The sequence below is a fragment of the Poecilia reticulata genome, linkage group LG17, assembly GCF_000633615.1.
Source record: "Poecilia reticulata strain Guanapo linkage group LG17, Guppy_female_1.0+MT, whole genome shotgun sequence".
Lineage (NCBI taxonomy): Eukaryota > Metazoa > Chordata > Actinopteri > Cyprinodontiformes > Poeciliidae > Poecilia > Poecilia reticulata.
In genome coordinates, this window is record NC_024347.1 from 16,355,615 (window position 1) to 16,381,694 (window position 26,080).

At 38.7% G+C, this 26,080-nt stretch overlaps 4 protein-coding genes across 8 annotated transcripts; 2 read left to right on the forward strand and 2 right to left on the reverse strand.

Annotated features, from left to right (window-relative positions):
- Positions 1 to 1,393: 1,393 nt before the first annotated feature.
- kcnj9 (potassium inwardly rectifying channel subfamily J member 9) lies at positions 1,394 to 23,038 on the reverse strand. 4 transcript variants are annotated; one of them, XM_017310036.1, is made up of 9 exons: positions 14,973 to 15,089; positions 13,354 to 13,863; positions 11,000 to 11,476; positions 8,921 to 9,134; positions 7,489 to 7,690; positions 5,419 to 5,611; positions 5,118 to 5,315; positions 4,699 to 4,829; positions 1,394 to 1,817 (listed from the first exon to the last, which is right to left on the reverse strand). In XM_017310036.1, exons 3-9 carry the CDS (start codon positions 11,292 to 11,294, stop codon positions 1,551 to 1,553), a joined length of 1,500 nt encoding a protein of 499 aa, XP_017165525.1. In that variant the 5' UTR covers positions 11,295 to 11,476; positions 13,354 to 13,863; positions 14,973 to 15,089; the 3' UTR covers positions 1,394 to 1,550. The 4 variants fall into 4 exon arrangements, with proteins under 4 accessions (XP_017165525.1, XP_008432177.1, XP_017165524.1 ...); XM_008433955.2 differs by lacking the exon at positions 14,973 to 15,089 and adding an exon at positions 23,023 to 23,038 and having other exon boundaries at positions 1,551 to 1,817; XM_017310035.1 differs by having other exon boundaries at positions 1,551 to 1,817; positions 13,330 to 13,863; positions 14,973 to 15,090.
- eif3f (eukaryotic translation initiation factor 3, subunit F) lies at positions 16,050 to 20,251 on the forward strand. The gene is made up of 8 exons (XM_008433954.2): positions 16,050 to 16,191; positions 16,398 to 16,468; positions 17,819 to 17,898; positions 18,517 to 18,654; positions 18,769 to 18,860; positions 19,637 to 19,773; positions 19,862 to 19,975; positions 20,092 to 20,251. The coding sequence occupies exons 1-8, from the start codon at positions 16,080 to 16,082 to the stop codon at positions 20,167 to 20,169; spliced, it is 822 nt and encodes a 273-aa protein (XP_008432176.1). The 5' UTR covers positions 16,050 to 16,079; the 3' UTR covers positions 20,170 to 20,251.
- On the reverse strand, positions 21,286 to 23,111 carry LOC103479492 (MICOS complex subunit MIC26-like). Its single transcript, XM_008433953.1, has 2 exons — positions 23,023 to 23,111; positions 21,286 to 22,149 (listed from the first exon to the last, which is right to left on the reverse strand). Exon 2 carries the CDS (start codon positions 22,147 to 22,149, stop codon positions 21,490 to 21,492), a length of 660 nt encoding a protein of 219 aa, XP_008432175.1. The 5' UTR covers positions 23,023 to 23,111; the 3' UTR covers positions 21,286 to 21,489.
- dnaaf6 (dynein axonemal assembly factor 6) lies at positions 22,821 to 25,563 on the forward strand. Of its 2 annotated transcripts, none has more exons than XM_017310038.1 (6): positions 22,821 to 23,091; positions 23,227 to 23,296; positions 23,379 to 23,484; positions 24,009 to 24,105; positions 24,884 to 24,978; positions 25,203 to 25,295. In XM_017310038.1, exons 1-5 carry the CDS (start codon positions 22,996 to 22,998, stop codon positions 24,968 to 24,970), a joined length of 456 nt encoding a protein of 151 aa, XP_017165527.1. In that variant the 5' UTR covers positions 22,821 to 22,995; the 3' UTR covers positions 24,971 to 24,978; positions 25,203 to 25,295. The 2 variants fall into 2 exon arrangements, with proteins under 2 accessions (XP_017165527.1, XP_008432174.2); XM_008433952.2 differs by having other exon boundaries at positions 22,825 to 23,091; positions 24,884 to 24,969; positions 25,203 to 25,563.
- Positions 25,564 to 26,080: the final 517 nt, after the last annotated feature.

Consider the following 26,080-nt stretch of genomic DNA (forward strand, 5'->3'; position numbering starts at 1 on the left):
TATATATATATATACAGCAGCAGAAGCAGGAATTTGGGCAGAACTGAGCAGGGCATTGTTGTGCTTTTAGATTATACATGGCTGAAACCAACAAAATCAAAGAAATATAATGGCAGCAATACAAAATACAGCCCAATATTCTTCCGGGCTTTTGGAAAAGCCATGCAGAATAAAAATTTGAAGAAGATTTTAATTAGAAGTTAATAGAAATTTGAAGAAGACTTTCAGAAATACTTTCCAGCAATTTCTAGAGTACTCCAGATTATACAAGCTTCTTTAATGCATTCATACATTACTTTTCTGGGTTAATTTTACTTAATATCCAGGTTATTTTTCTGTAATTTACAAGCTACCTATCTTTAAAGACTTAAAGAGCAATTTCCTGGTTATCAAAGATTAGTTTCTGGAATTTTCTTGTTAACTTTATGTTTGACCTCAGTGAATGTTGCAAATTACTATCAATTACTCCATTAAAAAAAATCCAGGTTGTTTTTCTCAGTTTTGGGAATTTATGGGTTTATTTTGTAAAATATACAGATGAATTTTTCAGGAATTTTATATTTGCTTTTTGGAACCAACAGAAGACTTCCCTGAAACGTTTTTGGACCTTGCGGGCTTCGGTTAAACTTAAAGCAGGTCAAGTTCCAGCAAGTGAAAGGTAAATCAGCCTGTAAGTTTCATAAAAATAACTTGTACTTTTTAGAAAATAACCTGTAAATTCTGGGAAAGTCTGGACTGCATGATATATTGTTACCAAAGCAATAACCTTGTGAAGCAGCATCATGTTGACCTTTTTCTAAAAGGCTTCATATTCTCTGTTTACAATAATGTGAGTAAAGATATAAATGTCAAGAAGTATTGTTAAATAATGTCACCCTTTTGTTTATATCAGGGCATAAAATACAGCATTAATGTCCACCTATATATGTTTTTGTTCAACAAAAGTGATCGTAGATAACTTACTAGCACCAAATGAAAGTTTCTATCCAAATAAAAAAGAAAAAATGTGTAATTAACTGTGTAAGATTTCTAAATGATTTACAGTAATTCTTAATCTGTGCATCTAGAAAAGTTTGTTTGTATTTGTATATTTTCTAAAACTGCAGCTTAGAGTAAAGCATCTATGCGCTGTATCTATTTTAAATGGTAATAATCAACATACTTAACTTTTCATGTGAAACAACCATCAGTTGGGTGAAAAGGAAAAACAAAACAAAAAAAACGAATTACTGTCTGTGCAACATTCTTTCTGTCCACAGGATGGACTGCTGTTAAACCCACCTGAAGCATAGTATTGTCATTTTAAAGTAGATATAGGCAAGGGTGATCAAAGCAAATACAACAAAATCAGATATGCACATTGAGTACACTTATAACAAATTAAAGACAAATATTAAAAAATATTTTTTTATAAGGTAACACAAGATTGTGGCGTTTACCGTGGGATCTGTGGGTGCGTTGAAACTACTCATCTGCCTTAAAAGAGTCTTTAACACACAACTATGATGATGTGGCGATATACTGAAGGTTCTTTGTAAACATTCTCTGTTCTAGGCCTCTGTTTCCGATTGATCGGTGGTGACGCTGCCGTTCAACTCGCCCAAAGCTGATTGCTCCTGGATGTCCGTCATCTCCCCGACGGTGAAGATGGGTTCCCCCGCCTTGCTGTGGGCCGAGCCGCCGTCTGGTTGCTTGGCGGCTTGTTCGGCCAGCGTGGGCTCTTCGTCCAGCCTGCTGGAGATGGACCAGTAGAGGTGAGCGTCGAGTCTGGCCGCCGCCAACGCCAGCTCCCGTGCCGAGCAGGAGGGCGTGTCCACCTTCGTGGGTGTAAGGGAAGATAAGTTAGTTAAATCGGACCTTTTTGTACTTCCATTTGGGTTTCTACTGCTTCTAAAAGCAGCCCAATAAATTTGCCAAAAAACAGTTTTCATCTACCCTCATGTTGTTATTTGTTCTCATCTAACTCCCATAATAGTTGCAGCCCCAGGCACCTGTCTGCCCGTGTCTTATGTTGTTCATATGTTCTTTTTTGTTCTTTGAATGGGCCGTACTGGAACGAATTTTGTTGTGTTTTTTGTACAGTGACAATAAAGACTGATTTGGATTTTGAAGGTAATTGTTTTTGGGATCTGAAAAATGAGCCGTTTCAAAACCCTCTGGAATGTAACGTCAAAGGTTTCAGCCCCTCACCTAGCAACCCTAGCCAAGCAATCACGTTACCTAGCAACCCCAGTGAATTCCAGTCCGTCACCTAGCAACCCAGGCTAAGTTCCAGCACAACTGCTCAGCTAGTTTTACCGCTGAAAAAACAGGTGTTTTGTTATTAACTTATTAAAATAATAATAATAATAATTTATTTATTTAGTTTCTCTACAGGACCAAAAAAGTATTTTTGAATTAAATTACCATTCAGAAACTTGTTGGTTGTGCAGTATGCTCTACTAATGCTTTTCAAAGATGTATGGTTGTGTAATTGCACATCCATTTGCAGCCATTTTGAGTGTAAGCGTTGAGTTGGTGGGCGTGGCCAGCAGAATTGCCCACTATTTGCAGGCAAGAGGTTGTAGTTTCTAACTCCAGTGAAACCCGTAGTGCCAAAATGTTTGTCCTTTTTCAGCTTGTCTGGTAACAAAATTATGTAAAAAAAAAAAAAAAGAAGATTTCTGCGAGTGTCATTTCTGGAAACCCTTCCTAAGCTGCGTTTTCAGCAGTGGTGGAGAAAGTACTCAAAAAATGTACTTAAGTAAAAATACAAATACACAGACAAAAATGTACTCAAGTAAAAGTAAAACTACCACATTAACATTTGTACTTAAGTAAAAGTAAAAAAGTACTGGCTTTTAAAAAGTATTAAAAGTAAAAGTACTTTCTGAATGGATTACCAAATTGCTAATATCATTAAGTGAACCGATCGTATTCAATTTTATTACATTAGAAATGTGCCGTTTTAATGAACAATGCCACAGATAAAGCATGTTTTTATTGTGTTTACTATGTAACATAATTTAGACTTAGATATGTGATTCTATGCATCATAATTTCAGGGATGAAAACATCTTGTCTCCTGTCCTAACATAACGTGAACTTCACTTTTTTTTTTACCACTAGTGGCATTTATTTTTAAAGAAATCCAACAGAAAGGGGACGGAAAGAAGGTGGGTGGGGGAGGACACCACGTAGCAGAGCTGTAGTCAAGACCACGTCAAGACCAGCACCCCGCGGTATGTGACACACAAAAAAATAACTTACCTATCAAAATTGCTTCTCAAATTGATCTAAAAGATCCACATTCCCATAAAAATCTAGATATTAAATACTTAGAGCTGAAATAAATTTAATCAGTAAAGATCCGATTTTACATGTCGCCATATCTATGATTTATGCAGTGCTATTATATTACTGACATTACAGACGTCTCCTCCCGCTCAGAGGAAACCACTGCATGTCTTGGAGCTCCGCGTGCGAGTAAAGGTGGAGCCGATGGGTGACAACAGACACTAAGTCACGTTATTGCTTGGATTTTACGGCGCCACCTTAAGTCCCTGAACTTCACATTTTAACGGAAAAAAGMKCAAYGCGACTTGGATGTAACGAGTAACGCGACAGTTTTGTAGAAATGTAGTGAAGTAGAAAGTACAGATACTTACTGTAAAATGTAGTGGAGTAAAAGTAGAAAGTATCCATTATTAAATCTACTTAAGTAAAGTACAGATACACGAAAATTGTACTTAAGTACAGTAACGAAGTATTTGTACTTCGTTACTTCCCACCATTGGTTTTCAGTCAGTAAAAATTGCTTTTAATATGATGCAACTATTCAAAATGTATGAGAAAAAAATGAAAATGTTTGAACATTAGAGACATAAAATAAAACCAAACTTAGATTAGAAGAATAAAACTGGATTAAAAGCTCAAAGTGCAAATAAGAAATCTTTAAACTGACAGGTAACATGAACATATTTGAAAAAAGGATGACTTGGACTGGAAAATATGAACAAAGCCTTGTGTAAACCTTGTCCATCATATCATAATTTGAATTTAACTGCTTGCCACAGTTTTAGCAATGGGGTTGCCAGGGAAACCCTCCCCTGGAGGCGAGCAACAGGCATCCTAATTAGATGGTGAAACCACATCATCAGACTCCATTCAATGCAGCTTCTCTCCAGTCTCACTTCATCTGAGAACAACCCAAACTTCCAGAGGAAGAACTGATCCAGGAACTGTTTTAAGTTATGGTTATGAACCACATAACCTTTTTCAGTTTTACTTTACTAAACCTCTCATCTGTACAAGTTACAAAAACACACACAAAATAATTTTATTTCAAGGTTTTTGAGGAAAAACAGCCGCTCTAATGGTATCATAGCACTTCATTTACTCAAATTCCCTTCCTATTTAATGACCTTGAGGTGTAAAAAGAATGGTTTGAGTTCCTACATTTCCCAGAATGCCATTCAGTAGCCCCATGAGAGTGTGAGAATTTAGCATCGTGTGTAGGTGGGGGCAAGAACAGAACTGAGAGAGAGTTTTTATTTACCAGAATGTTGTGTTTTTCAATTGCTTGAAAGAACTGTTGAGGCAACCAAAAGCTAACATTTTATCTACTTTCTATAAAATAGGCCAAAATATAAGTAAAATTGATTTAAAATAATCAGAAAACAATTAAGAATTTCAACGTTATCTCTGAGGAGAAGCCACCTCAAACGTGTGATGAAAGGCTCCATAGTCGATGTCAAAGAAGCCCTCTGCCAGCGACATCATGGGGCTGAACCTGTGACCCCACAGCACCTCCTCCGCCAGGTAGGAGCTCCGCGCCTGACACGTCATCCCTGCACACATAACACACACTCATGAGGTACTTCTGATGGGGAGAAGGATTTAAATAAAAAGGCTTGACAGAAGAGACATGTTTCTTTAAAGACAAAGAATGTCCCCTGACCAAATGGTTAGATCAGCTGAATTGTTTAGAAAACCACTCTGATTATTCAGGATGTTGAGTGAATCTTCATCAGTGTAAACAAAGCATTTGCATAGGATGATCTTAAAGTTGTGAATTTTTTTAATGCCAAGCAGACATGCATTATGTGAAGGGAAGATTAATTTCAAACACGTCTCACCGGTGGCCTCCACCATTCCTTCCAGGATGACCACAATCTCAAAGTCCTCCTTCTCCAGCTGGGCCTGCGACATGTCCCAGAAGGCCGAGTGCACGTCGATTTCATGCGAGATGACCAGCGGAGAGACGAGGAAGAGGCGGTCATCGCCCGTCTCAAAGCCCACGCTGATGTCTGTTTGGTCCAAAGGGATGAACTCACCTGGAGGAGACAAAAACATCTTCTAGTATCCAAATAAGATCCAACAAAAGAGCAATTTATTGCAAATATGTTTCCATTTTGTGGTTTATATTTCTTGTTTTACCCTCTTGTGTCTGCTTGGACTTGATTAGTTTGGCCCTCATGTTGGCCCCAACGATGTGAGAGCTCCGAAGGTCGCCCACCCTGAACATCAGGCAGAGCTTGTCGTCTCTCAGAGAGATGACGGCGTGCTTGGAGAACACCAGCGTCTCGGCTCGTTTGTTAGGCTGGGAGATCTTCACGAACATGCAGCCGACCTACACAGAAGGGAAACAGGAAGAAACGAGAACGGCCTGCGGTCAGAATCCGAAACAAAACAAAAAAAGTTGAACAAAAAATGGACCCTGAGGGTATTTTCATCAGCTGGAAAAGCGGAGGATTGTTGAAAAATGAAAAGCAACGCTTGTTATTCAGCATTTATAATTAACTCTTCAGCTAAGCAGTGCAGTGATGCTGTGCAGCTGCAGCATCTCCATTGTAGCTGCTGAATACAGACAGAGCCGAGCTTTTCTCAATAGACCTATTTCCAGCTTTCAGTGTTTAAAGCAGTAGTGACACTTGAATTAACCTCAGACTGAAATATTTTTAAGATGCCAAGGGAAACATCCCACGTGTCCATCAGCTCTGAAGATGTTTCTTTTTTTTTTTTCAATTTGCAGACATGCATAAACATGATTTAGCCTTGATGCTGCTGCGAGAACTCATTTAAATCAAATCAACGCATGCAGTATTAAAATGTTCCCGGTTTTAGAGGAATGTGCCCAGCATCAAATCAGTGTTTTAAATGATATTCTAATCTTCCAAGAGGCAGGATAAAAACTGGACCCTAAGCAGATACTTAAATAAAGCTCCAATTTGACATTTGACTTTATTGAATCTTCCCTTTTCTTGATCAGTTAGGAATTTGGTAAATGCCAAAATTAGATGATTTTTTGTTTGTTTGTTTTGTTTTTTTACAAAGGTTCTTACGTGCATTTCCTTAGATCAGCTTGTTTTAAGTAAATAATTCCCAAATGTTGATGAAAAAGTGCTAGCTTCTCTGGCAGATTATTTCACATATAGCAAGACACTTTTTATATTTTATAGGTTACTTGTAAGATCAAAAGTACTGTGTAAGATTTATTTTTGCAGTGTATTGATGTTTACACCAACTTCTGATTATAGTGTCTGAAAATTGAAGCTAAAATTGAGATTTATGAAATCAGAAAGCATTTTTTCAGTCTGTTACTTTTCAGTTTTGGCCAGGTTGTGTGAACTTTAGCTTCTGTTTTCTGTATTTAGTTGACAGGAGGCACATGTCTGCTTAAAGGTTTATCATTTTTTGTGATCTGGTGATATTCTGCACATCTTTGTCATGACAAATGGTTATTTGAGCTACTGTTGCCTGAGTTGCAGAGCTGTAATTGGTCGGTGGGACAACGTTTACACTCAAATGTGAAAATAGCTGCTAACAGATGCGCAATTATACAACCGTATATTTTTGAAAAGCAAAAGTAGAGCCTCCTGCACAACCAAGAAGAACGCAACAAGTGGTTCCTGGATGGTAAGTCAAAGGTTGCTGTCTTTTCCAGCAGCCATTGTACAGTGCATACAACGGCAAAACTAGCTGACCAAATGTGCTGGAGCTCAGCTTGGGTTGCTAGGTAACAGGCTGGGCTTCACTGGGGGCTTCTGATTTGTGACATTGCATTCCTGAGGTTTTTGAAACGGCACCAAAAATTGTTAAGTTATTGCCAAAAGTAAGCGTTTGGTCTGTTTTTAGAAGCACAGAAACATGAAGAACATAAATTTTGTATAATAGGTCCCCTTTAAAGTGTGATGAGATAGAGATGAAGTTTTATTACGTTCTGCTTTAATAGGTATTAAGGATGATCTGCATACAGGTGCAACAGTACTTATTATCTCTGTTGCTAAGCAACTAATGTCAGTTTTCTCATTTATTGGACACAGCTGAGTATTTCCACTTTGGAAATAATTAACAAATGACCATCCAAATGAATATCTCCAGTTTTTACCATTTCTGTCCCCTCATTATTACAAACATTTATCCAATGCTGCTGCAAGATAAACATTTAGTTTCCACTGCTGTAGTATTAGATTTTTCTTCTTAAATAAGTCATATCCCACAGCTCACCATGAACGCATTGACCATGGATCCCAGTATGGCCTGCAGCAGCAGCAGCATGGTGCCCACCGGACACTGATCGGTGATGACTCTGTGCCCGTAGCCAATCGTCGTCTCCGTCTCGATGGAGAAGAGGAACGCTGATATGAAACCGTTGACGTTGTTCACGCACGGCGTCCACGCCTCGTCCTCCAGATGGTCCAGATCCCCCCTTCGGGAGCGAAGCGAGGAGAATGTGTGAGAAATAGCAGGGGGGGGGGGGGGGGGAGAGGAGGCGACAAAGTGGGTGTCAAAGGAAACAGTAAGAAGAGTGAGAAGAGTTTTTTTTATTTTTATTGTTATTTATTTTTAGACCCTATGGTACAAGTATAAACATGGCAACTCAGCTCTCCTTTTCACTCGACAGAATAAATCCGGCACAGATTTATGCTTGGTCATTAACCTGACATGTTCGGCTGTCAGTTTTTCCTCACTCGGCAAAAATCTAATACCTTTTTCATCACATCGTCCCAGTATATCACGGGGCATAATTCACCCCTCTAAGAGCCTGCAGAGCTTCCCTTCAAACACACACTACACGGGTTAATGTCGCTCATTACCACTGCTCCAGCGGGAGAGGCACAGCTAATTAATGGAAGTGGTGTGAGGCGCTTTATATAATCTTTGACTTTTATCGAACTGTGCCGGTGACCAAAGAATTGAGGCATCACAGAAATTGCTCTGGCAACACTTAAATGCAGTCTGGAGCAGATAGCAAAGGTCATCGTTTTTTCTAGCAGACCATGTTAGCTAATTAGCTCCAGCAGACACATCTGGGGAAGAGAGGCCCTGTCATGATGAAATACACAGCAACGTTTATATGTGCATGGTCATCTGTTTTTTTTTTTTTTTTTTTCATTTTACTTAGCGGGGTTTCAAAGCAGAGATGTCTAAAATGCAATGCCTCCTTTTGATGATTAAATTGATAGTTTTGGAATATGTGAACGCTAACCGGCTGGCTAAAAGCTTCGTGAAAAGATTGATGCCACTGTTTTACCCGTCAGCAAAATATGACGCTGTGGCTGAAAGGCTGTTAAGGTTTAACTGGAGTAAAGGAAGCAGCTCACCGGACCAGGAATTTCTAATATGTTGCATCCGGAGAAAGAAATGAAGTACATCAACTGTAATGAGCTACATTTTTATTAATTTGAGTCTGACTACCAGTCAGGAACAATATTTATGTTTTGGCAACATTTAAAAAACACGAGTTCTGTGTATTCATTGTTCATTCTGTGAATTTTTAAACTCTTTTTTGATCGCTTTTGTGTATTTTGCGTGAAAAAAATCCACAAATGCAGCAGTCTCAACTCATGCTACTATTTAGATTTAATCTCATAACCTTCTGCGTATCTGCAGAACGCGTGTCAGATGCATAAACCTTATTAATGCTGATGAACCTTACCTACAGTAGGCTATGAGGTACCAAATGGCACCAAAGAAGAGCCACGTGACTGCGTAGGCCATGACGAAGACAAAGAGCGAGCAGCGCCAGTTGAGGTCCACCAGCGTGGTGAAGATGTCGGTCAGGTAGCGGTACGTCTCCCGCATGTTGCCGTGCTGCACGTTGCAACGGCCGTTCTTCTCGACGTAGCGCTGCCTCTTACGCCGAGCCCGGGCTGACAGAAGGGGCAGAGCGCAAACATTCATTCAGGTTTTATCCCATCATCTCCAAAAACTCAGAAGTTCTGAATGAATTTCAGGACTTAAAAATGAGGATTTCCGTCTTGAAATGAGACGAGGCATATGAATGAAGGAGATGAATGAAAGCAGGTGACAGAGGACATGATGCTCAGAGAGAGAAGAATGGAAAACGGATGAAAACAGACAGGTGAGGAGCAGAAAACGGATGAAGTGTGACAGGACAAACATCATCAAACACCATGAGAAGAAAAGCTGCACTGAAGAGCTGACAGCACATGATTAAACGATGATCAAACGACTCACTAAGACTTTTATTGCATCAAATACTATTGTTACACACAAGGCTGCCTCTTACAGGTGGAAGTACAGGGGAAAAAAAGAGGAAAAATCAAAATACGACAAAAAGAATAGATTTTTGATTCAAACGATAGTCCTCGGATGAAGAATTATAACAAGTAAATACAGCATCTTAGCGATTATTATATGCAAACTAGAGTACAGCGTAAAACACTGAGCTGCAGCTGATTTTACCGATATTTGCAGATATACATCAGATTAAAGGTTTCTATTATTTAAAAAAATTATTGAGAGAGAACAGGAGGAATTGCTCAGATTGACTCATTTGGGTTATAATAGTTTTGGATTCTTCATTAAAGTTTAGTTTTATTTCATTTAGAAGGAATTTTTTTGTCTGATTCTGTTCGTTTTAGTTAGTTTGTTGAGTGGGTTTGCTAGTTTTTCTGAAGAAAGTCCTTCTGAAAATCAGGGGAGCTATTGGTGAAGACATTAAAAGAAAGTCTGGCTCACATGAAGCAAAGATTAAAGCAGGGATGTCCAAAGTGTGGCTCACGGGCCCTTTGTGGCCCTCTGACAGAATATTTGCTGCACTTTATTGAACAGAACCCAAACCAGCTTTTAATTAGTTTATTAAACATAGCAACCACTTGGAAAGAAAGTGACACAAATTCTGTTTATATAACTGAATAAATTTGTTCAATTATTAAAATAATTGCTTCTTTTAATAAAGTCCTTTTAAAGTTTTGGATCTACATTGCGTAACATCCATTTCCCACAAAAACAAACCAATCAAACAAAGAAATGACTACTTTATTTAAATGATTTTAGTTTTTATTTTATTTTCCTTTGACTGGACAATTTTGGCGTACATAACTAAAAGCATAGGTTATAAAAGTAAGAAAATACTTATAGTACTGTTCCAGTTCTATAACTGACAGCGTTCTTAGGTTTAGACTTTTTCCTTTCTCTAGTCAAGACTTGCTGTAAATACTGGAGGCAAAAGATGTGCAGAAGTGTCAAAATCAGTGAGGGGTGAAGAAGTGCTGCATGGCCCAAATTAGAGATTTGCTACGACTGCAAGTGAGATAAAGAGAGGAAGAGGAGGAGCAGTCAGCTCTAGAGGAGAGAGCACTGCAAAAACACAAACTCCTAACTATTTTTTTTGGTGTCGTTTCTTACTACACTTAAATTAAGGCAAAATAAACTTACAAATAGCTGCAGCAAGACATGGGAGCTTGTTTTAGGTCAATAATTCCTTAATCTTGATAAAAATGTACCAGATTGTTTCACTTATAACAAGACATACCCATATATCTTGTTGAAAATGTATTTAATATTTGCACTAGAAACTGAACACAAATACTTGGTGAGTTTTTGTGTTTTTGCAGTGAGAGAGATGGAAGAAGAGCCAAACATGATGTTTTTGCACCAAGCAGACTGTTTAGTCGTCCATACTTCATAATAATAATAATAAAAAAAACAGTATTCATCTTGAGAAACAGGTTTGACATTAATAAAATGAAGGGCAACAGAGGTCACTCACCCCAGCCGAATCGCCCCCTCTCTTTCTCAGGCTGGGTCTTCTTCCTGTGCTGATTGGCGTTGGCCTCCCGCTCTGCCAGCTTGGACTGGAACGACCTTTTGACCTTGGCCGGTGGAGGAGGGGAGGGCATGGTCTGCGTGGTGACGACGTGGCCCAACTCCTCGGATACGTTAAAGACTCCAGTGGAAGCGCTCGACTTCGTCGCCGCCTCCTCTTCCTCGCCTTCGGTCTTCTCCTCCACAGGAAGCGCCAGGGAGTCGGGACGGGAAGGGAAGACGGAGTTCTCCAGCGCCATCGTCTCTTTGTGTGTGTGTGTGTGTGTGTGTGCGTGTGTGTGTGTGTGTGTGTGTGTGTGTGTGTGTGTGTGTGTGTGTGTGCGTGTGTGTGTATAGAGTATTAGGCTGTTATTGATATCCTCCCTATGTCAGACTGTGTCCAGCTGTTATTGATTGGATCATTTGTTTGCTTGACTGACGCCTGGAATGAAGGAAGAGAACATGATGACCAAATGAAATCGTGATTGATTCATTTTTCTCGCTAAGCAACATCAGGATTTTATTTCTTGTTTTTCACAACATCAACATCTATCAAGCTCCTATAAACACACTTTGCTGCCTTGAAGGTGCTTAGTAAAAGGCCTATCAGTTACGATTAATCGCATTTTGTCACTACCACAAACTTTAACGTGGGTTATTTTGGTTTTATGTGGCAGCACATAATTGGGACGTAAAAGGAAAATGGGGAACGGTTTTCAAAATTACTTAAAAATCTGAAAGGTTTGGTTTGCAATTGTATTTAGCAGCTGTAGGATGAGTATCTTCCTGCTTTGCAGCTCAAGACCTGATGAGATGAAGAGGAATGTCTGTTTTCATGTCTTGCCCAGATTATCAACCGGATCTATTTCTAGACTTTGACTGGGCCATTCTAATCCAGTCTGACTTTCTTTTTCTCAGGATTCCGAAAAAAAAGTCAGAATATTGAGATTAAAGTCTAATTTCTCAGAATTCTGTAAATAAAACTCAGAATACAGAAAATAACGTCTGACATTCTGATATTAAAGTCAAAATTATGAGATTAAAGTAACATTTCTCAGAAGGTCAAAATTACAATTTTGGGAAAACAGTGAGATTATTAAATTAAAGTTTGATTTCTGAGATTATTGTCAACTTTCTTGAAAACTCTGAAAAAAAGTCCAAATACTGAGAAACAAGTTAGAAAACTGAGAATAAGAGATTCTGAGATTATAGTCAAATTTCTCCGAGATTCTGAGAAAAATGTTGAAATACTGAGAGAGTCAAATTTTTCAGAAATTCTCAGATTAAAGTCAAATTTCTGAGAATTCTGGGATGAAAAAAGTGAGAATACAGAGATTAAAGTCTGAATTCTGTTATTAAGGTGTAACATTCTGATATTTAAGTCAGAATTATGACATTAAAGTAACATTTCTCAGAAGTTGTCAAATTTCTTGAAAACTGAGAAAAAAAAAGTCAGAATATTGAAAAAACGTTAAGATATTGAGATTAGGGTAAAATATTCTGAGACTAAAGTTAAACTTCTCAAAGACTGAGAAAACCGGCAAAGCAAGTGAATTCACACAAAGATAGAAATATGGAATATATATGCATAAAAACTGAACAAACACAAATTTAAACATGAATATTTTGTACAAAGATATTTACTCCTACAACAGGATGTGAAAATGTTCAAAGACATCATTTTATAATTCAACACCTTTGGAAAACAAGAAGCTGAAGCTAAAACAGGAAGTGGGAGGATATTATACAGATGTTTTAGGATATTCTGTTCCCTGTTTAGAGAGACGACCTGATCCAGGAGCGCAGCTGTGCATATTCACACTGGAGGCTCTTTAATTAAGCCAGTTGCACACACGCACACAACAGTGTGTGTGTGTGTGTGCGTGTGTGTGTGGTCCTTGCGTGCCTGTGTGAGTATATTGTGCAAGTGCACTTATGGCGCTATTTTAAATGTGGTTTATTTCTACCGTATGCCTGCTGAGATTTCTTACATAAGTCCCAAAGAGGAGAGAAATCTGCACAGCGAGGCATGCTGTTCCCTGAAATATTTGCACGGGAAAATGGAGTCCAGGTCATTTTCCAGCAGACCTGCATGGTGTGCCTCCATTTAGGCAACTGGTCGCAGGAGAAAGAGGGAGAGAGAGTCGGAGAGGGAGAGAGAGAGACGGAGAGTGGCAGTCAAGATGACGCACTATCCTGCTGATGGATGGGTCAGAAATAGCCTCTGTTCCAGAGTCCCTCTGACTCAGAAACCAAAAGGTTTCGGATTAATATCACAAACATCCGACATCCTACCTGCTCCGCGTCGCAACTTCTCACCTGGATGGAGCTGACTGTTGTATCACGAGGAAAAGGAAAATCTGCTCCATAATCCGGCCGGCGTTGGTGATTCGATTACACCCATGTCTGATCCTTGGTTGTAATAGCGAGGCAGGATCAGTCAGCTTTTGCTTTTTTTTTTCTCTCTTCAGGAAAACAAGAAGCACCACGACTCGACTCGGTCACGCACTAAATGAAAATCCGAAAGCTGCAGGCCAGTGAATGATCAAGTTGGGGGGGGGGACAGAACAGATTAAGCAGCTGAAGTTGAATATTTACGCGGATGCGTCTGCGGAGCATGGTGTGAAATGGATGGGTCAGGATAACCCGGCAGCTCCATGATCTGTGCGGCTCTGATGGAGGCGGTCAGGTGTTGGAGCCTCAGAGCGGAGGAGGATGCTGTCATCAGTCCAGCCCCTGTCAACCCTGCCTCAGTCTCCTTACCATAACACGGGGGGACGGTCCGCCTCCTCCTCTTCCTCCTCCTGCTGGCTGCTAGACTCTCAGCATCTACAGAGTTCACGGAAAAAATAAAATAATAAAATAAAATAAAAACAGCCGCCTTTATGAAATGTCTTTTTTAATGCATTTTTATATTTATTATTATTCTATAATTTGGTCTGAGTTGATGTTGGAAGTTTTTTTAAAGCGTGTTTTTTTTACACCCTTACATTAATCTTTTTTTAAAAAGGCATTAATTAAGGCCATATTGGCACGCGCACCTGTTGTGCCCTCAGAGATATTATTGAATTTAATGAAGTTAGCTTGAAATTTACGATCTGCTATTTGCGTCACTGATGGGAATTCCGCCTCTTTTCTGAGATCCGAATTATTTGGCTCAGCCGAAAGCTCCAAAATGGATCTTCACTTCATACAATTTCCAGCTGTCTGCCCCTCAAAAAATGATTTTTTTTAAAATTTGAAGGTTGTTGAAAAATATGACTTTTGGGGTTAGTAGCCTCAGAACACGCTCAGAGCTTCCCAATACAAACGTAACTTTCACATCAAGTTTTGTTGGATGATAAATTGTTCCAAAAGTCATTGCGATAAATATTGTTTTTCTGCAATTTTCAACTAATATAATGACAATAGCATCATTATTTATTTATTTTAATGAACATTTAACATTGGAACTGGCAGACATTTAAAATATCTAAAAACAGAAACTGCTAATAAAACAAATAACAAACAAAAATCTCCTTTAAAAAAAGGTTTATTTGAGACCAAATCACCAGACTGAAGACTATCATCCAGTTTTTGGTGGAAAGACAGAAACGATAAATCGTGCAAATAAAAATTTAGCTTGTTTTAATTTCTCATTCGATCAATTGATTTATGAATTATTGCAACAGGTCAACCAGAGGTGCAGTTATTTTCTCCAACTGAAAATTATCCTGAAAACCAAATCTGAGGATAAAGTATGAATGTTCGCTGCTGATAGCAAGAGTTTATTAAGGCAGTAGCTCAGGGCCACAAGTTTGTCTTGTGTTGAAAGACAACAGGACAGGAAGGCAACAAGACAGGTGAAGGTTTCAGGTCAGTCCTTTTAATTACTCAAAATGAAATTGTCACGTTTCAAAAACACAGTTGTAAATATCAAACAACAGCAAAGTACCTACAGGATGTTTCAAGTCAAGATTGGGGAGCTGGATCAGGAAACATCACCCAGAAACCCTGCAGAGTTTCCTTCAGAAAACCTGCTGAACTGGTGGTAGGGGTCACTAAAGTCATTCATCAGCAGCCTGCTGGGAGTTTGGGTTAAAAAATGTCAAGTTACAAAAAGTCCCAGATGAACGATCAGATATCATTATTCAGAAATAACAGCGGGTGAAATAACTGGTTCATAAAGCCTCACAGCAAGTTCAATGCCTCAATTATCAACCTTTAGCTTAATCCGTCTTTACTGTCCCTGGTGGACAAAAATATCTATTTAAAATAACTAGCACAGAGCCTGGTGGGAAGGCAAATAAAGCCTGTTAACCCACCTGCCTGATAAAACACTTGGGGAAACCCTGACTTCTGTGTATATATCTAGTTCTAAGCAGGAACTCTGTCTATACCTCTAGTTCTAGTGGTACTAGAGGTACCACCATACCAAACAGCTCCTGGCGAAGGATCGGACCAAGAGCAGCCCAATCCAAGAGCAAAGATCGGGCTGCTCTTGGTCCGATCCCTCGCCAGGAGCTGTTTGGTATGGCGGACCAGACCCAAGAAGAGGCATGAGGCCTCTGACAGCTCCTAGGATCTCTGGGACTCTCAAATCATTTCTCTGTCTCAGTCCAGATTCACTTTGATCCTCTGGATCTTCTTCTGGACTGAGAGATCTGTCGGACAAACTGGGGGAGAACTTGCTGAGTATTTACTACCAAAAAATTGTATAACTACGGTAGTTGCTCAGATTCCCTGTTTCCCTTCTTCTGGGCATTATAAAATAAAATAAAATAAAATAAAATAAAATAAAATAAAATAAAATAAAATAAAATAAAATAAAATAAAATAAAATAAAATAAAATAAAGTATTACCTTATTATCTTTAAACGTGCAACTCTCCAAATAAGATCAAGTGACCGTGAATAAAGTGTGTTGGCTCCCCTCGTTCAGTGAAAGGAACCGACCAGTCGACGTGGCTCGGCTGCGAACAGCACATCGCTAACAGTTTGGCCGCCAGCCTGTAGGCGGCAGCATATCCGCTCACTGCAGGCGTTGGTAGAGCCTTTTTCTTCAAGATGTCGGTGTTCGGGCCAGTGGTGAAAATCCATCCCGTCGTTCTCGCCTCAATCTCCGACTCTTACGAGCGAAGGAATGAGGGGGCGAGCCGGGTCATCGGAACCATTTTGGGTAAGTTAAGTCCTGGGTTAAACGTCCTCTTTCTTTTGGGGTGACACCGGGATAAAATGGATGGAAACGCCGTGTGTAGCATTAGCTCAGCTGCTAACACATGCTCGCTCAGTGCAGCCTAATGCAAACACATCTGGAGCTTCAGCGGAGTCACATTCTTGTTAAAAACTCAGTATGAATTTGTTTTCAACGTCCGCCTCTTTCAGGTACCATTGATAAACACTCTATAGAGGTGACCAACTGCTTCTCCGTTCCTCACAACGAGTCTGAGGATGAGGTAAGCTGCTATCACTCCGCTAAGTTGTGACATCGAACCTGAATAAACAATGAGAGAAACGGAAGTGATCTTCTGTTTATATGCATTAACACTCGTATTATAAAGAGCACTATTGTGCTATTCATATGAATACGCGGAACAACCTCATTTCTCATTTAAAATTATTTAAAAAAAAATTCTACATAAATGTTGTGTTTTGATTTTCAAGCATCGCATTTTAAGCGAAAATTTAGAATGAACACCTGATAAATCTAAGGGCAGTTGAGCTGAATAATCATTCCGCTCTATATTTATAATGTAATAAAAGGATAACAAGGACATGTTAGTTGCTTCCAGCCTCTCAGCTGTTGTTTTAAAACTGTGTACTGCTGGTCAGCTGGCTGAAATAAAGGAAAGGATATGCACTTTAACCTTGCTTAAAAGAGAGTCCAGTTTTTCTGTTTGATAAACACAGGTGTGGATGCTGAAGGAGTGTCACCTAACATTCTAGCTGATTAGATGTAATCCTGGTTTTGATACACCAGAAGCTGACTGCATGTTGGCGACCGGAGCAGACAGCCTGACTAATTAATCAGCTGGGTTTATCTCTTATTACAGAGCAAACTGGCACAGAGACACAACACTCAGTAAGCACTTAAAAACTACAGGAGATCCAGCTAAATCAGCTCTAAAGAGGAAAATAAAAGGCGCTCATGCGTTTTCTGCTTTGTGAAAGCCAGCCGACAGTGTGTCCGGTAGCATTATGCCTAAATATTTCAGCGTCCCAAGCTGCATTTTGTTCCTGGATATTTTAGATAAGCTCTTTGATAAAAATCCAAATATAGACAAATTTTCCATGAATAATTAATTTGAAGTCAAGTTTCACGGAAAAATCAGTGAACAGATAAAGATCAACTGTACAGCTAATAAAGTCCCACAGGCAGTGTTGTGATAACTGCAGTAACTGGTATTTATTATTTTTTCTGCAATAGGTCTAATAGTTGCTCCTCTGTTTTGAATAAAAGTAAATGGTTTATGTTTTATGTGTTTTAGATTGACATTTGTTATTTCCACATAAAAGGTTAAAAACCTGTCCTACTTCTCTGTGCATGTGCAGAGTAACTTTTCCCTCCTATGAGCTCTGAAAGCTTCTCAAACTGTTTTCTGTTTCTGAAGCAACCAGCAGAGCTGCAGCACACTTTTATCTTCACATCAAGCAGCAGGAGCCTGTTCTGCTGTTTGATCTGGAGCCTGGAGTGAGTGTTGGAAAGTCCAGGCGTTCAGCCTGAGCTCAGATCACTCACAAAGGGCTGACCTATATAAATAAAGTAAAAATAAATAACTTTTGTAAACTTCTGTGGATGTCTGCAGGTTGCTGTGGACATGGAGTTCGCCAAGAACATGTATGAACTTCACAAGAGGGTGTCGCCCACAGAAGTCATCATCGGATGGTGAGTCAGTTTGCTTTAACGGAGACGTATTCATATTTTGCTCGTTTTCGTACTTCTACCTAACCGGTTTCTGACAATAAGTTAATGGTTTTTGGTGTCTGGAAAATGAGCCATTTCAAAAACAATCAGAATGTAAAGCAAATCAGCTGGCACTGCCCCTCATCTAGCAACCCCAATGAAGCTCCAGCATGTTTGGTCAACTGGCTTTACTGCTGTTTGCGCTGTACAATGGCTGCTGGAAAAGATAAGTGTTTTGTTGTTGACTTAGCATCCAGAAACCACTTTCTGTATTCTTGTTTCTTGTGCAGTAGGCTCTACTAATGCTTTTCAAGAATGAAAGGTTGTATAATTGCTTATCTGTTTGCAGCCATTTTAATGTGCAAGTAAACGTGATTTGGGTTGCGTGGCCAGCAGCTTATTTGGATTTAAAATGAAAAAAGAGCCTAAATAGGCAAAACTGACCAGACTAAAATCTTGTTTTCTAAGAATGAGTTTGTGCAAAAAAAAATCTAAAGGACATGTTGTTTAGCCCAGAGACCCGTCATAACCTGTTCAAGGAAGCACAATAGGTCCAACCCACAGTGGAAAAGGTTCCAGCATATCGCCTTCTCTCCTCAGGTATGCCACAGGCTTCGATATCACTGAACACTCCGTGCTCATCCACGAGTATTACAGCCGCGAAGCCACCAACCCCATTCACCTGACTGTGGACACGGCGCTGCAGAGCGGCAAAATGAACATTCGCGCCTACGTCAGGTGAGCTGCTCTATTTGTGTGTGTGTGTGTGTGTGTGTGTGTGCGTGTGTGTGTGTGTGTGCGCAGCTCCAGGCTGATGGTGACCTTCTGGATGTGTTTGTGTGTCTCCTTCAGTGCCCAGATGGGTGTGCCAGGAAAGACGGTTGGTGTTATGTTCACCCCGCTGACTGTCAAATACATCTACTATGACACTGAGAGGATAGGCGGTAAGCACTTTACTGGGTTTCTCAGTTTGGCTGGACAGTTTTATTTCAAAGTCTAGTTTCTGGTAGGAGCCTAACGCCACACAGGAGGCTTTTGACCATACAGAATAGTTTTAAAGGGGGAAAAAAGGATTGTATTTAAGTCAAAAGCAAAACTAATAAATTCAAATGTAAAATAAACAAATCTGCAATAAGAAAAATGTAGTTAAACCTTTCAGTTTCAGTTTAACAACAACAACAAAAAAAACCAAATATGTTCAAAAGTTAGACTCCATGACAGTTCATTCTACCGACTCAAAAGGCAGGCGGATAATTCTTCACAAAAAGGTTCTTGTCAAGGGTCACGTGTTGGATTTGGAAGAGTTAGGGTTAGAATTAAAGGGGCAGTATTATGTAAAATGATGCAAAATCAGCTTTATTTATTTTATTTGTTTACATCACTTTATTATATATTTCATTTCCCTCATCAAAAACACACCTGGAGTGTTGCCTTGACTCCTTCATGCATGTTTGAGAAAACCTTGCATCTCCATGGAAACCATTCGATTTCAAGACGTTAAATTACAAAGTCATTTCTTTCAAGCCTTATTTGATATATAGAGCATTTTTACACAATTGAAGTTAACATACGTGACTTGTTAACATGATTGTGCCACAAAATACCACCATATGCCTGGAAAACATTTAACACTGCTCCTTTAAAGTCAAGAAATGAGCAAATTCAAATGAATTCCAACACTCCTGTGTGTAAATGTTCCGACTTCATCTCCATGTTGTAGTGGATCTTCTGCAGAGAACTCGTGTGACTCCCAGCCGCACCAAGGGGCTGACCTCTGACCTGTCCCAGGTGGGGAGCGCTGCGTCCAGGATACAGGACATGCTGACCACTGTGCTGGCGTACATCGAGGATGTGCTGGTGAGCAGGAAAGCCTGGTTCTGATCCGGTCTCTACGATAGATTTAAACCCTGATCATAATGTGTGTGTGTATGTGTGTGTGTCCCAGTCTGGAAAGGTGACGGCTGATAACAGCGTGGGTCGCTTCCTCATGGATCTGGTCAACAAAGTGCCGACCATCACAGCCGAGGACTTTGAGAACATGCTCAACTCCAACATCAACGTAAGCGCTCGTCTAAAAATATTAAAATCGATTGTTTACATTTTACGTACGACGTCATGTTGAAGTAAAATCCTTCATGGTTGTGATACAAAGCTGTAAATAATTTCTGTTTGCAGGACCTGTTGATGGTGACCTACCTGTCTAACCTGACCCAAGCACAGATTGCTCTGAACGAGAAGCTGGTGCTTCTCTGAGGAGATTATTTCAAGTCATATTTAATTTTTTGCATTCTTTCCTTTTGTTTTGGCTAAGATGAATAAAAACATTCAACAGTCATGTAGCGGATTTGATTTCTTTAAAGATGCTACTTCTGTAAGTAATGCAGGTTCTACGAACTATTGTATTCCTAATGTAATAATGCTTTTCATCATTTACAGTCACTCGAACGTTGTTCTTGGATTCAAAATTAGCTTGATGCAACTACTTCTGTCATCAAAACTGATCCAACTTTTTCAGATTTACTTTTATTTAATGATTTTAAAAATGACAAATTTAAGAGCATGTTTCAGATTTTGATACCATAGATTAAAATGGAGTACCGTATGTAAGTATTTGTTTTATTTACACTAAACTCAAAGTGAACTTTTGTATTACATGTAAAATTGGTTGAAGATGAATAGGAACTTTGGAAAATTGAGTCTAGGAAACTATGCAGTTCTGACACTTGTGGACCCTTGTTTTAAATTCAATTAATTTAATTTAGTCATTTTTAGTTGCAGTTTCCAGAATAATACTGCTTACAGTGGCAGCATGTCAAAGTAGCTCCATTACATTACTTCTGATTTTTTTCTTTCAGAGGACTTTAGTTTGATTTTTCCTTCCTGTTAACTTTTATGAGAGCTATTAGACTATCATACAGAAACATCTTCAGTCAGTGGCCTGTTCAGATTTGTTGCAATACTGACTGCTACTGGAGATCCTTCCTGACATATTGAAGATACTTTTATGAAATGAGTTGCATTTAATTTACTTTTGGGACTATAATAAACAATCACAGAATAATGTATTAAATATCAAGTCTTTAAACACCTTACTGATATAATGTATCTTGAGTCTTATAGGCTAAATGTGAGCAGTCCAGATTGTTTTTGAATTAATAACTGAATGAATAGCTGTATAGTATTCGCAAACTAATGGCCAAGTTAAAAAAAATCTACCAGAATCAGTTTACCACTGGTTAATTCTGATGTAATACATTAACTTTACTGTCTGAAAACAGAATATTCTCATTGAGTTCATGTATTTATATTTAATTGGACTAAAGAAGCGTTTCTTGTAAAATTATTCTTCATACCAGCCATCAAAACAGATGTGTCAAACCCTGAATTTTAATGTAAGCCAAGCAGGTCTTATTTTCTACATAAATATACATTTACATCAGAGGCAGAGGTACATTTTTAAAGCTGGAAATCCTGAGTTGCAATTCAAGCTTAGTGCAAAGAGCATTAGAGTCACATTTCAAAAACTCCATCCAGGAAGATCAGGGAATGAAGGCGCTGTTTGATCCCCAGTCTTTACTTTTCGTTACTCTTTTTATCTTTGACTTGAGACTTCAGGTACTTCTCCACAGCAGCGTAGCTCTGGACCGCGGTGTCGTACACGGAATCTCCGGTAGAATTGGCGATGGCCGCCGCCTGCTCCGGGTAGTAAAGGGAGGCGCCCAGGGTCATAAGGCCCGTTGGGTAAAGGACTTTCTTAATCCTGGATCCTCTGGCCAGAAAAAGTCCGACGACTCCGGCTAAACCGATGACTCCTGCCCGGGGATAGAAGTCTTTAGGAGGTTTCTGTAGATAGACGTACGTGTCATTTCCCAACTGGACGACCTCCTGAACTTTGGGTTTAATTTGAGCGTACGTTGACTGGCACCAAGTAGCGTACGGCTCAGCTAACTTCCTGACGGTGGCGACTTTCTCCTCCAGTTGACTTGCTTCAGACTCCTCATGCCAGAGAGTTTGAGAAGGAGGAGGAGTTGTGTAGAGCGACAGCTCGTCCAGGTTTATCGAGGATGTCTCTTCTTTTTCTCCGTTACCGGCATCATTAGCCGCGAAAACGGTGAAAGGCAGGAAACTCGAGGCTCCCGGCATGACTCTACCTGTCACCTTCAACATGAACCTTGAGGGCCATATGCACTGGCTACGGAATCCGCCGAGGGACAAGACTGACTGGCGCCGCATCTATTATTTTTTTCCCCAAACAGAAAAACCCGTCAAAAATGTGACAATGCTGTTATAAACATATTTATATGTATTCTATATGTTCAGACATTCTCCCTCTCCCACAATTAGTTTATGTAATTAAATGTATGGATTAATTCAAATCGTATTGAAAGGGACACTGCTAATTGCGTGAATATGACCAAATTAACAAAGCATAGCATTTAAATATTTGAATAAAAACGGGAAAAATGTTACCTGTTACTATCAGTGTATATATAATATCAAAGCTACGTTTAAATATTTAAAAAAATCTAAAGTAGAAAATTACATGTATATGGGTGTAAAACACTAAATAAAATAACCTTAAAAAGACCAGTAGTGTTCTTTTGATATTAAATGTGACATCAAGGTGGTTCATGAAATGAGATTTTAAAAACTATACATGTCCATTGCTTTAATATGTATGTTTAGTTACTAATATGTAACTGTTTATGTTTTAGAACGGTGATTAAATTAAGCATAAATATTTAAGGTACATATCCTTAAAATTTAAGATTTTACACATAACTTTTAAAATAGGACTTTTACTCAGGCATTTTTTTTTACTTTTCAGGTCAACGTCTCTAGTTACCATGGCAGCCAGTCTCCATGGAGACAGAAAACCACAACACCAACGGTTCGAACTCTAGTTAGCATGCTAATCAGCTGTTTTTTTTAAATTATTTTTTTAGCTTCATAAGGCTATAAGTAATTTTATCGTTCGTTTTTAAGCAACGGTAATTAGCTTAAAACCGAAGTACAAGCGTATTATATGCAGCAGTTGCAGTTTTAAGTCAGCTTTTTCTTCTTCTCTTATTTGTTGTTATGGAATGTCTCGGAGTATCGTCTTACCAAAACTTGCAGGCTTTGTCTGCGCTGTTATCCACTCAGCAGGAGGAAGATGAGGATGAAGACTGTAAAGTAAGATTACTCACGAACACAAATAAACAGTATGAGAACGTTTATTTAAAATAGGTTGTTTTTTAAATGTAATTATTCCATTAAGGTTATGTCTGGGTGCAGTAGAGTTGATTAACTAAATTGGGTTTATTTCAGCAAAATGAAACAGCTTATGGACAGCTTGGTCCTGGACATATTGGTCCCCCTCCTAAAAAAGAAAAAGAAGGTATGTGCACTTGTTTATCTTGGTTAAATTTATTTTGAACAAGAACATGTTAAAAGCTCAAACTGACTTTCTGCTGATTTAGTGTCTACTGCCTACACAAAGAAAACCAGTAAGGATATCTGGAGTGAGGAGGAGGTGGCTGAGGGCTCTCAGTATGATGATCTGGCTGATCCGAGACCGCAACCTGAGTAAGACTGAGGAAAAAACCTGTAGTGGTGCTGCCTTGCAAGAAAATCCTAGGTTTTAATCTCTTCTCCTTGTGCATGTGTTTGTTTTCACCCACAGTCTAAAAAGATGACTGTTAGGTTAATTGGTTACTCTAAAATTGCCCTTTGGTATGACTGCAAGTGTGTCTAGTTGTTTGTCCTGTGTCTCTTTGTAGGATAAGAATCCAAACTGTACAACAAAATTGATTCAAAAAATTGTATTTTCAAGGATAGACGGTATTCAAAAAGAGATTGTACAAATGCCTCAACAGTTACACATATGCTGATTTTAACAGTTTGCCCTTCATGCATTTGGCAGACAAATATTCTAAATTTAAAAGTTGGATTTCCTGAAATTTTCAGCATGAAATTATTTTACATCAATAAAAGTTGCTTTCATTTGAAAGTTTAATAATCTTTACCAGAAAAGTAAATAAGTGAGGTCAGTTTCCTCATACTATGATAATGTGCAATTTTCATGTGCATTCTAATATGGCTTGTTATAGGTATGAAATTATCCTGAAGCAGAGTGTTGGAACAGAGGATTTGTTCCTGGGATTAAGCCAGAAGGATCCATCTTCAATGTGCTGTGAAGCCATGCTGGTAATGCATTAAGCATCAAGCAAGTTGTTCATTGAAATTAATAAACTTTTTCATATTGGATAACATCTGCAAGCATTTGAATAAAGACAAAGATAAACACAAAACCAAATGCAGTTTAAAAGTAAGTTTAAAATGTTAAAGGCTAGGCATCAGGAGCTGCATTTTATTTGGAAAATCTGACATTGTGATTTTATTGTTCAATAGTGTGATGATGATACAGCTTGTAATTAACCCACACTTTCCTTACTTTTCTTTTTCTCCTCTATCAACACAACTAAAGAATAGAGAAAGTCAAAATAAAACTCAGAGTTTTATTGCATGGCACCTGAAATGTAAATCCTAGCAAAAACTGCATCCAAGCTGTCCTTTACTGGGATAAAAACTGAAATCCATTATAAAGTGCATGTCTAATATAGGAACAGAAATCTTACACAGTTTGGGAAAGTATGGAACATGACTGAAGTGTTTTCCAGGTCTAGATATATGGCCTAAGAAATGAAGAGTATGGAAAAATATTTGTATTTCTAGACTTAATTTCCAATACCATTGTCTATGCATCCTCCCTTCAGTCCTTCCTTCTTTGTTTCATTTCTTACTTTTCTTTCCTTCCTTATGTCTTCACTTACAGAGTTATGCCAAACATTCATAGAAAATATAGCTAACACATGTTTGTAGATATTTTCTCAAAAGATTTGTTTATACTTTTGAAATGATTATTGGTATGAACTCAGACTATTTAGGATATTAGAGCAATATTAATATTTTTTCCTACCCTTAGGTTAAAATAAAACTACCCGACACAAAAGCAAAAGATGTCTTCTTGGATTTGAAGGAGAAGTACCTGGATCTGCGGACTCCAAAGTAGTAAGAGAGGTTTCGGAAATCTTGTCTTTTATTTTTGATGTCATAAGGAGAAGCTGCTGCTCACACTCACATCTCGGATCTTCAGACATTTTACTTTAATCAGTGTTTCAGATCTTGATCTGAGCTTCGAGTGCAGTTCCAACCAGCTCTTAACATCCTCCTCAACCACTTAACATCTCTCTCCTTCTCACATCACTGCTTTCATTTGTCGCTCCTTTCTTTTTTCTTTTTAGTAAACTGGGTCTCCATCTGCCCCATCCCATCCAGAATCAAGAGGGCAAGGCTCAGTTCTTTAGCGACAGGCAGGAACTGGAGGTGACTCTACTGATGAAGTGACCCATGGACTGTATCAACATGCAGTAAAAGAAGAATAAAGGAATTATTTCAGCTTTAAAAAGAAGCTGAAATAATTCCCACCACTTTCTTGGTGGGAAAGTTAGGATTGCACACACTGGCTTGTTTGATGCCTGAAAACAATGACGAAAGTAAATCCAATTTATTTCTGTAAATTTTTTAATTAAATCTGGGCTCTTTTCCATATGCAATCTCTGACTTCATAAGAAAAAGTTATAATAAATGTTTTGTGCTTCAGTAGTTCTGCACTTGTTTTAATTTCTTTTCTATCATGTCTGTAGAGAAAAAAAAGTAAAATAACTTTTTAAATTGAGTATTGGTTATTTAGATAACACAGTGCCCTTTTTTATAGTTGAGTGATTTAGAAGTTAGACTTGATTGACTTGAAGCGAAACATTAAAGTATGGAAATATAGGAACAAGAAAGCAGCATCAAAAGAAAAGGAGTATTGGTCAAGACCTGAGTTTTCCAACTTTTTAGTTTCTGACCCATCTTTGCAATAAACACAGTCTTTACCACGCTCTAAATGTACTCGACGTTTTCACTTTTTTTTTTGGTCAGATTACAAACAAAAACGTTAGTGTATTTTATTTTGTTTTTTATGGGAAAGGCCAAGATGCATGGTTTTTAAATGTTTTTACAAATGAAATACAGCCACTCCGACTGAGTCGGTACTCTTTAGGACTACCTTTCACTGAGCTACAAGTCAAAAGTCTCTTCAAGGTCGGCACATTTGGACTGAACTTTTTGCCCATTC

Coding starts and splice junctions, on each gene's coding strand:
- kcnj9 (XM_017310036.1), bottom strand. CDS start 11,294: ATGGCGCTGGAGAACTCCGTCTTCCCTTCCCGTCCCGACTCCCTGGCG. Junction 4,830..5,117: donor AGGAATGGTGGAGGCCACCG/GTGAGACGTGTT, acceptor TTATGTGTGCAG/GGATGACGTGTCAGGCGCGG. Junction 1,818..4,698: donor CCTTTCATCACACGTTTGAG/GTGGCTTCTCCT, acceptor ACACCCACGAAG/GTGGACACGCCCTCCTGCTC.
- eif3f (XM_008433954.2), top strand. CDS start 16,080: ATGTCGGTGTTCGGGCCAGTGGTGAAAATCCATCCCGTCGTTCTCGCC. Junction 17,899..18,516: donor ACAGAAGTCATCATCGGATG/GTGAGTCAGTTT, acceptor TTCTCTCCTCAG/GTATGCCACAGGCTTCGATA. Junction 19,976..20,091: donor TGCTCAACTCCAACATCAAC/GTAAGCGCTCGT, acceptor TTCTGTTTGCAG/GACCTGTTGATGGTGACCTA.
- LOC103479492 (XM_008433953.1), bottom strand. CDS start 22,149: ATGCGGCGCCAGTCAGTCTTGTCCCTCGGCGGATTCCGTAGCCAGTGC.
- dnaaf6 (XM_008433952.2), top strand. CDS start 22,996: ATGGAATGTCTCGGAGTATCGTCTTACCAAAACTTGCAGGCTTTGTCT. Junction 23,297..23,378: donor TCCTAAAAAAGAAAAAGAAG/GTATGTGCACTT, acceptor CTGCTGATTTAG/TGTCTACTGCCTACACAAAG. Junction 23,485..24,008: donor GATCCGAGACCGCAACCTGA/GTAAGACTGAGG, acceptor GGCTTGTTATAG/GTATGAAATTATCCTGAAGC.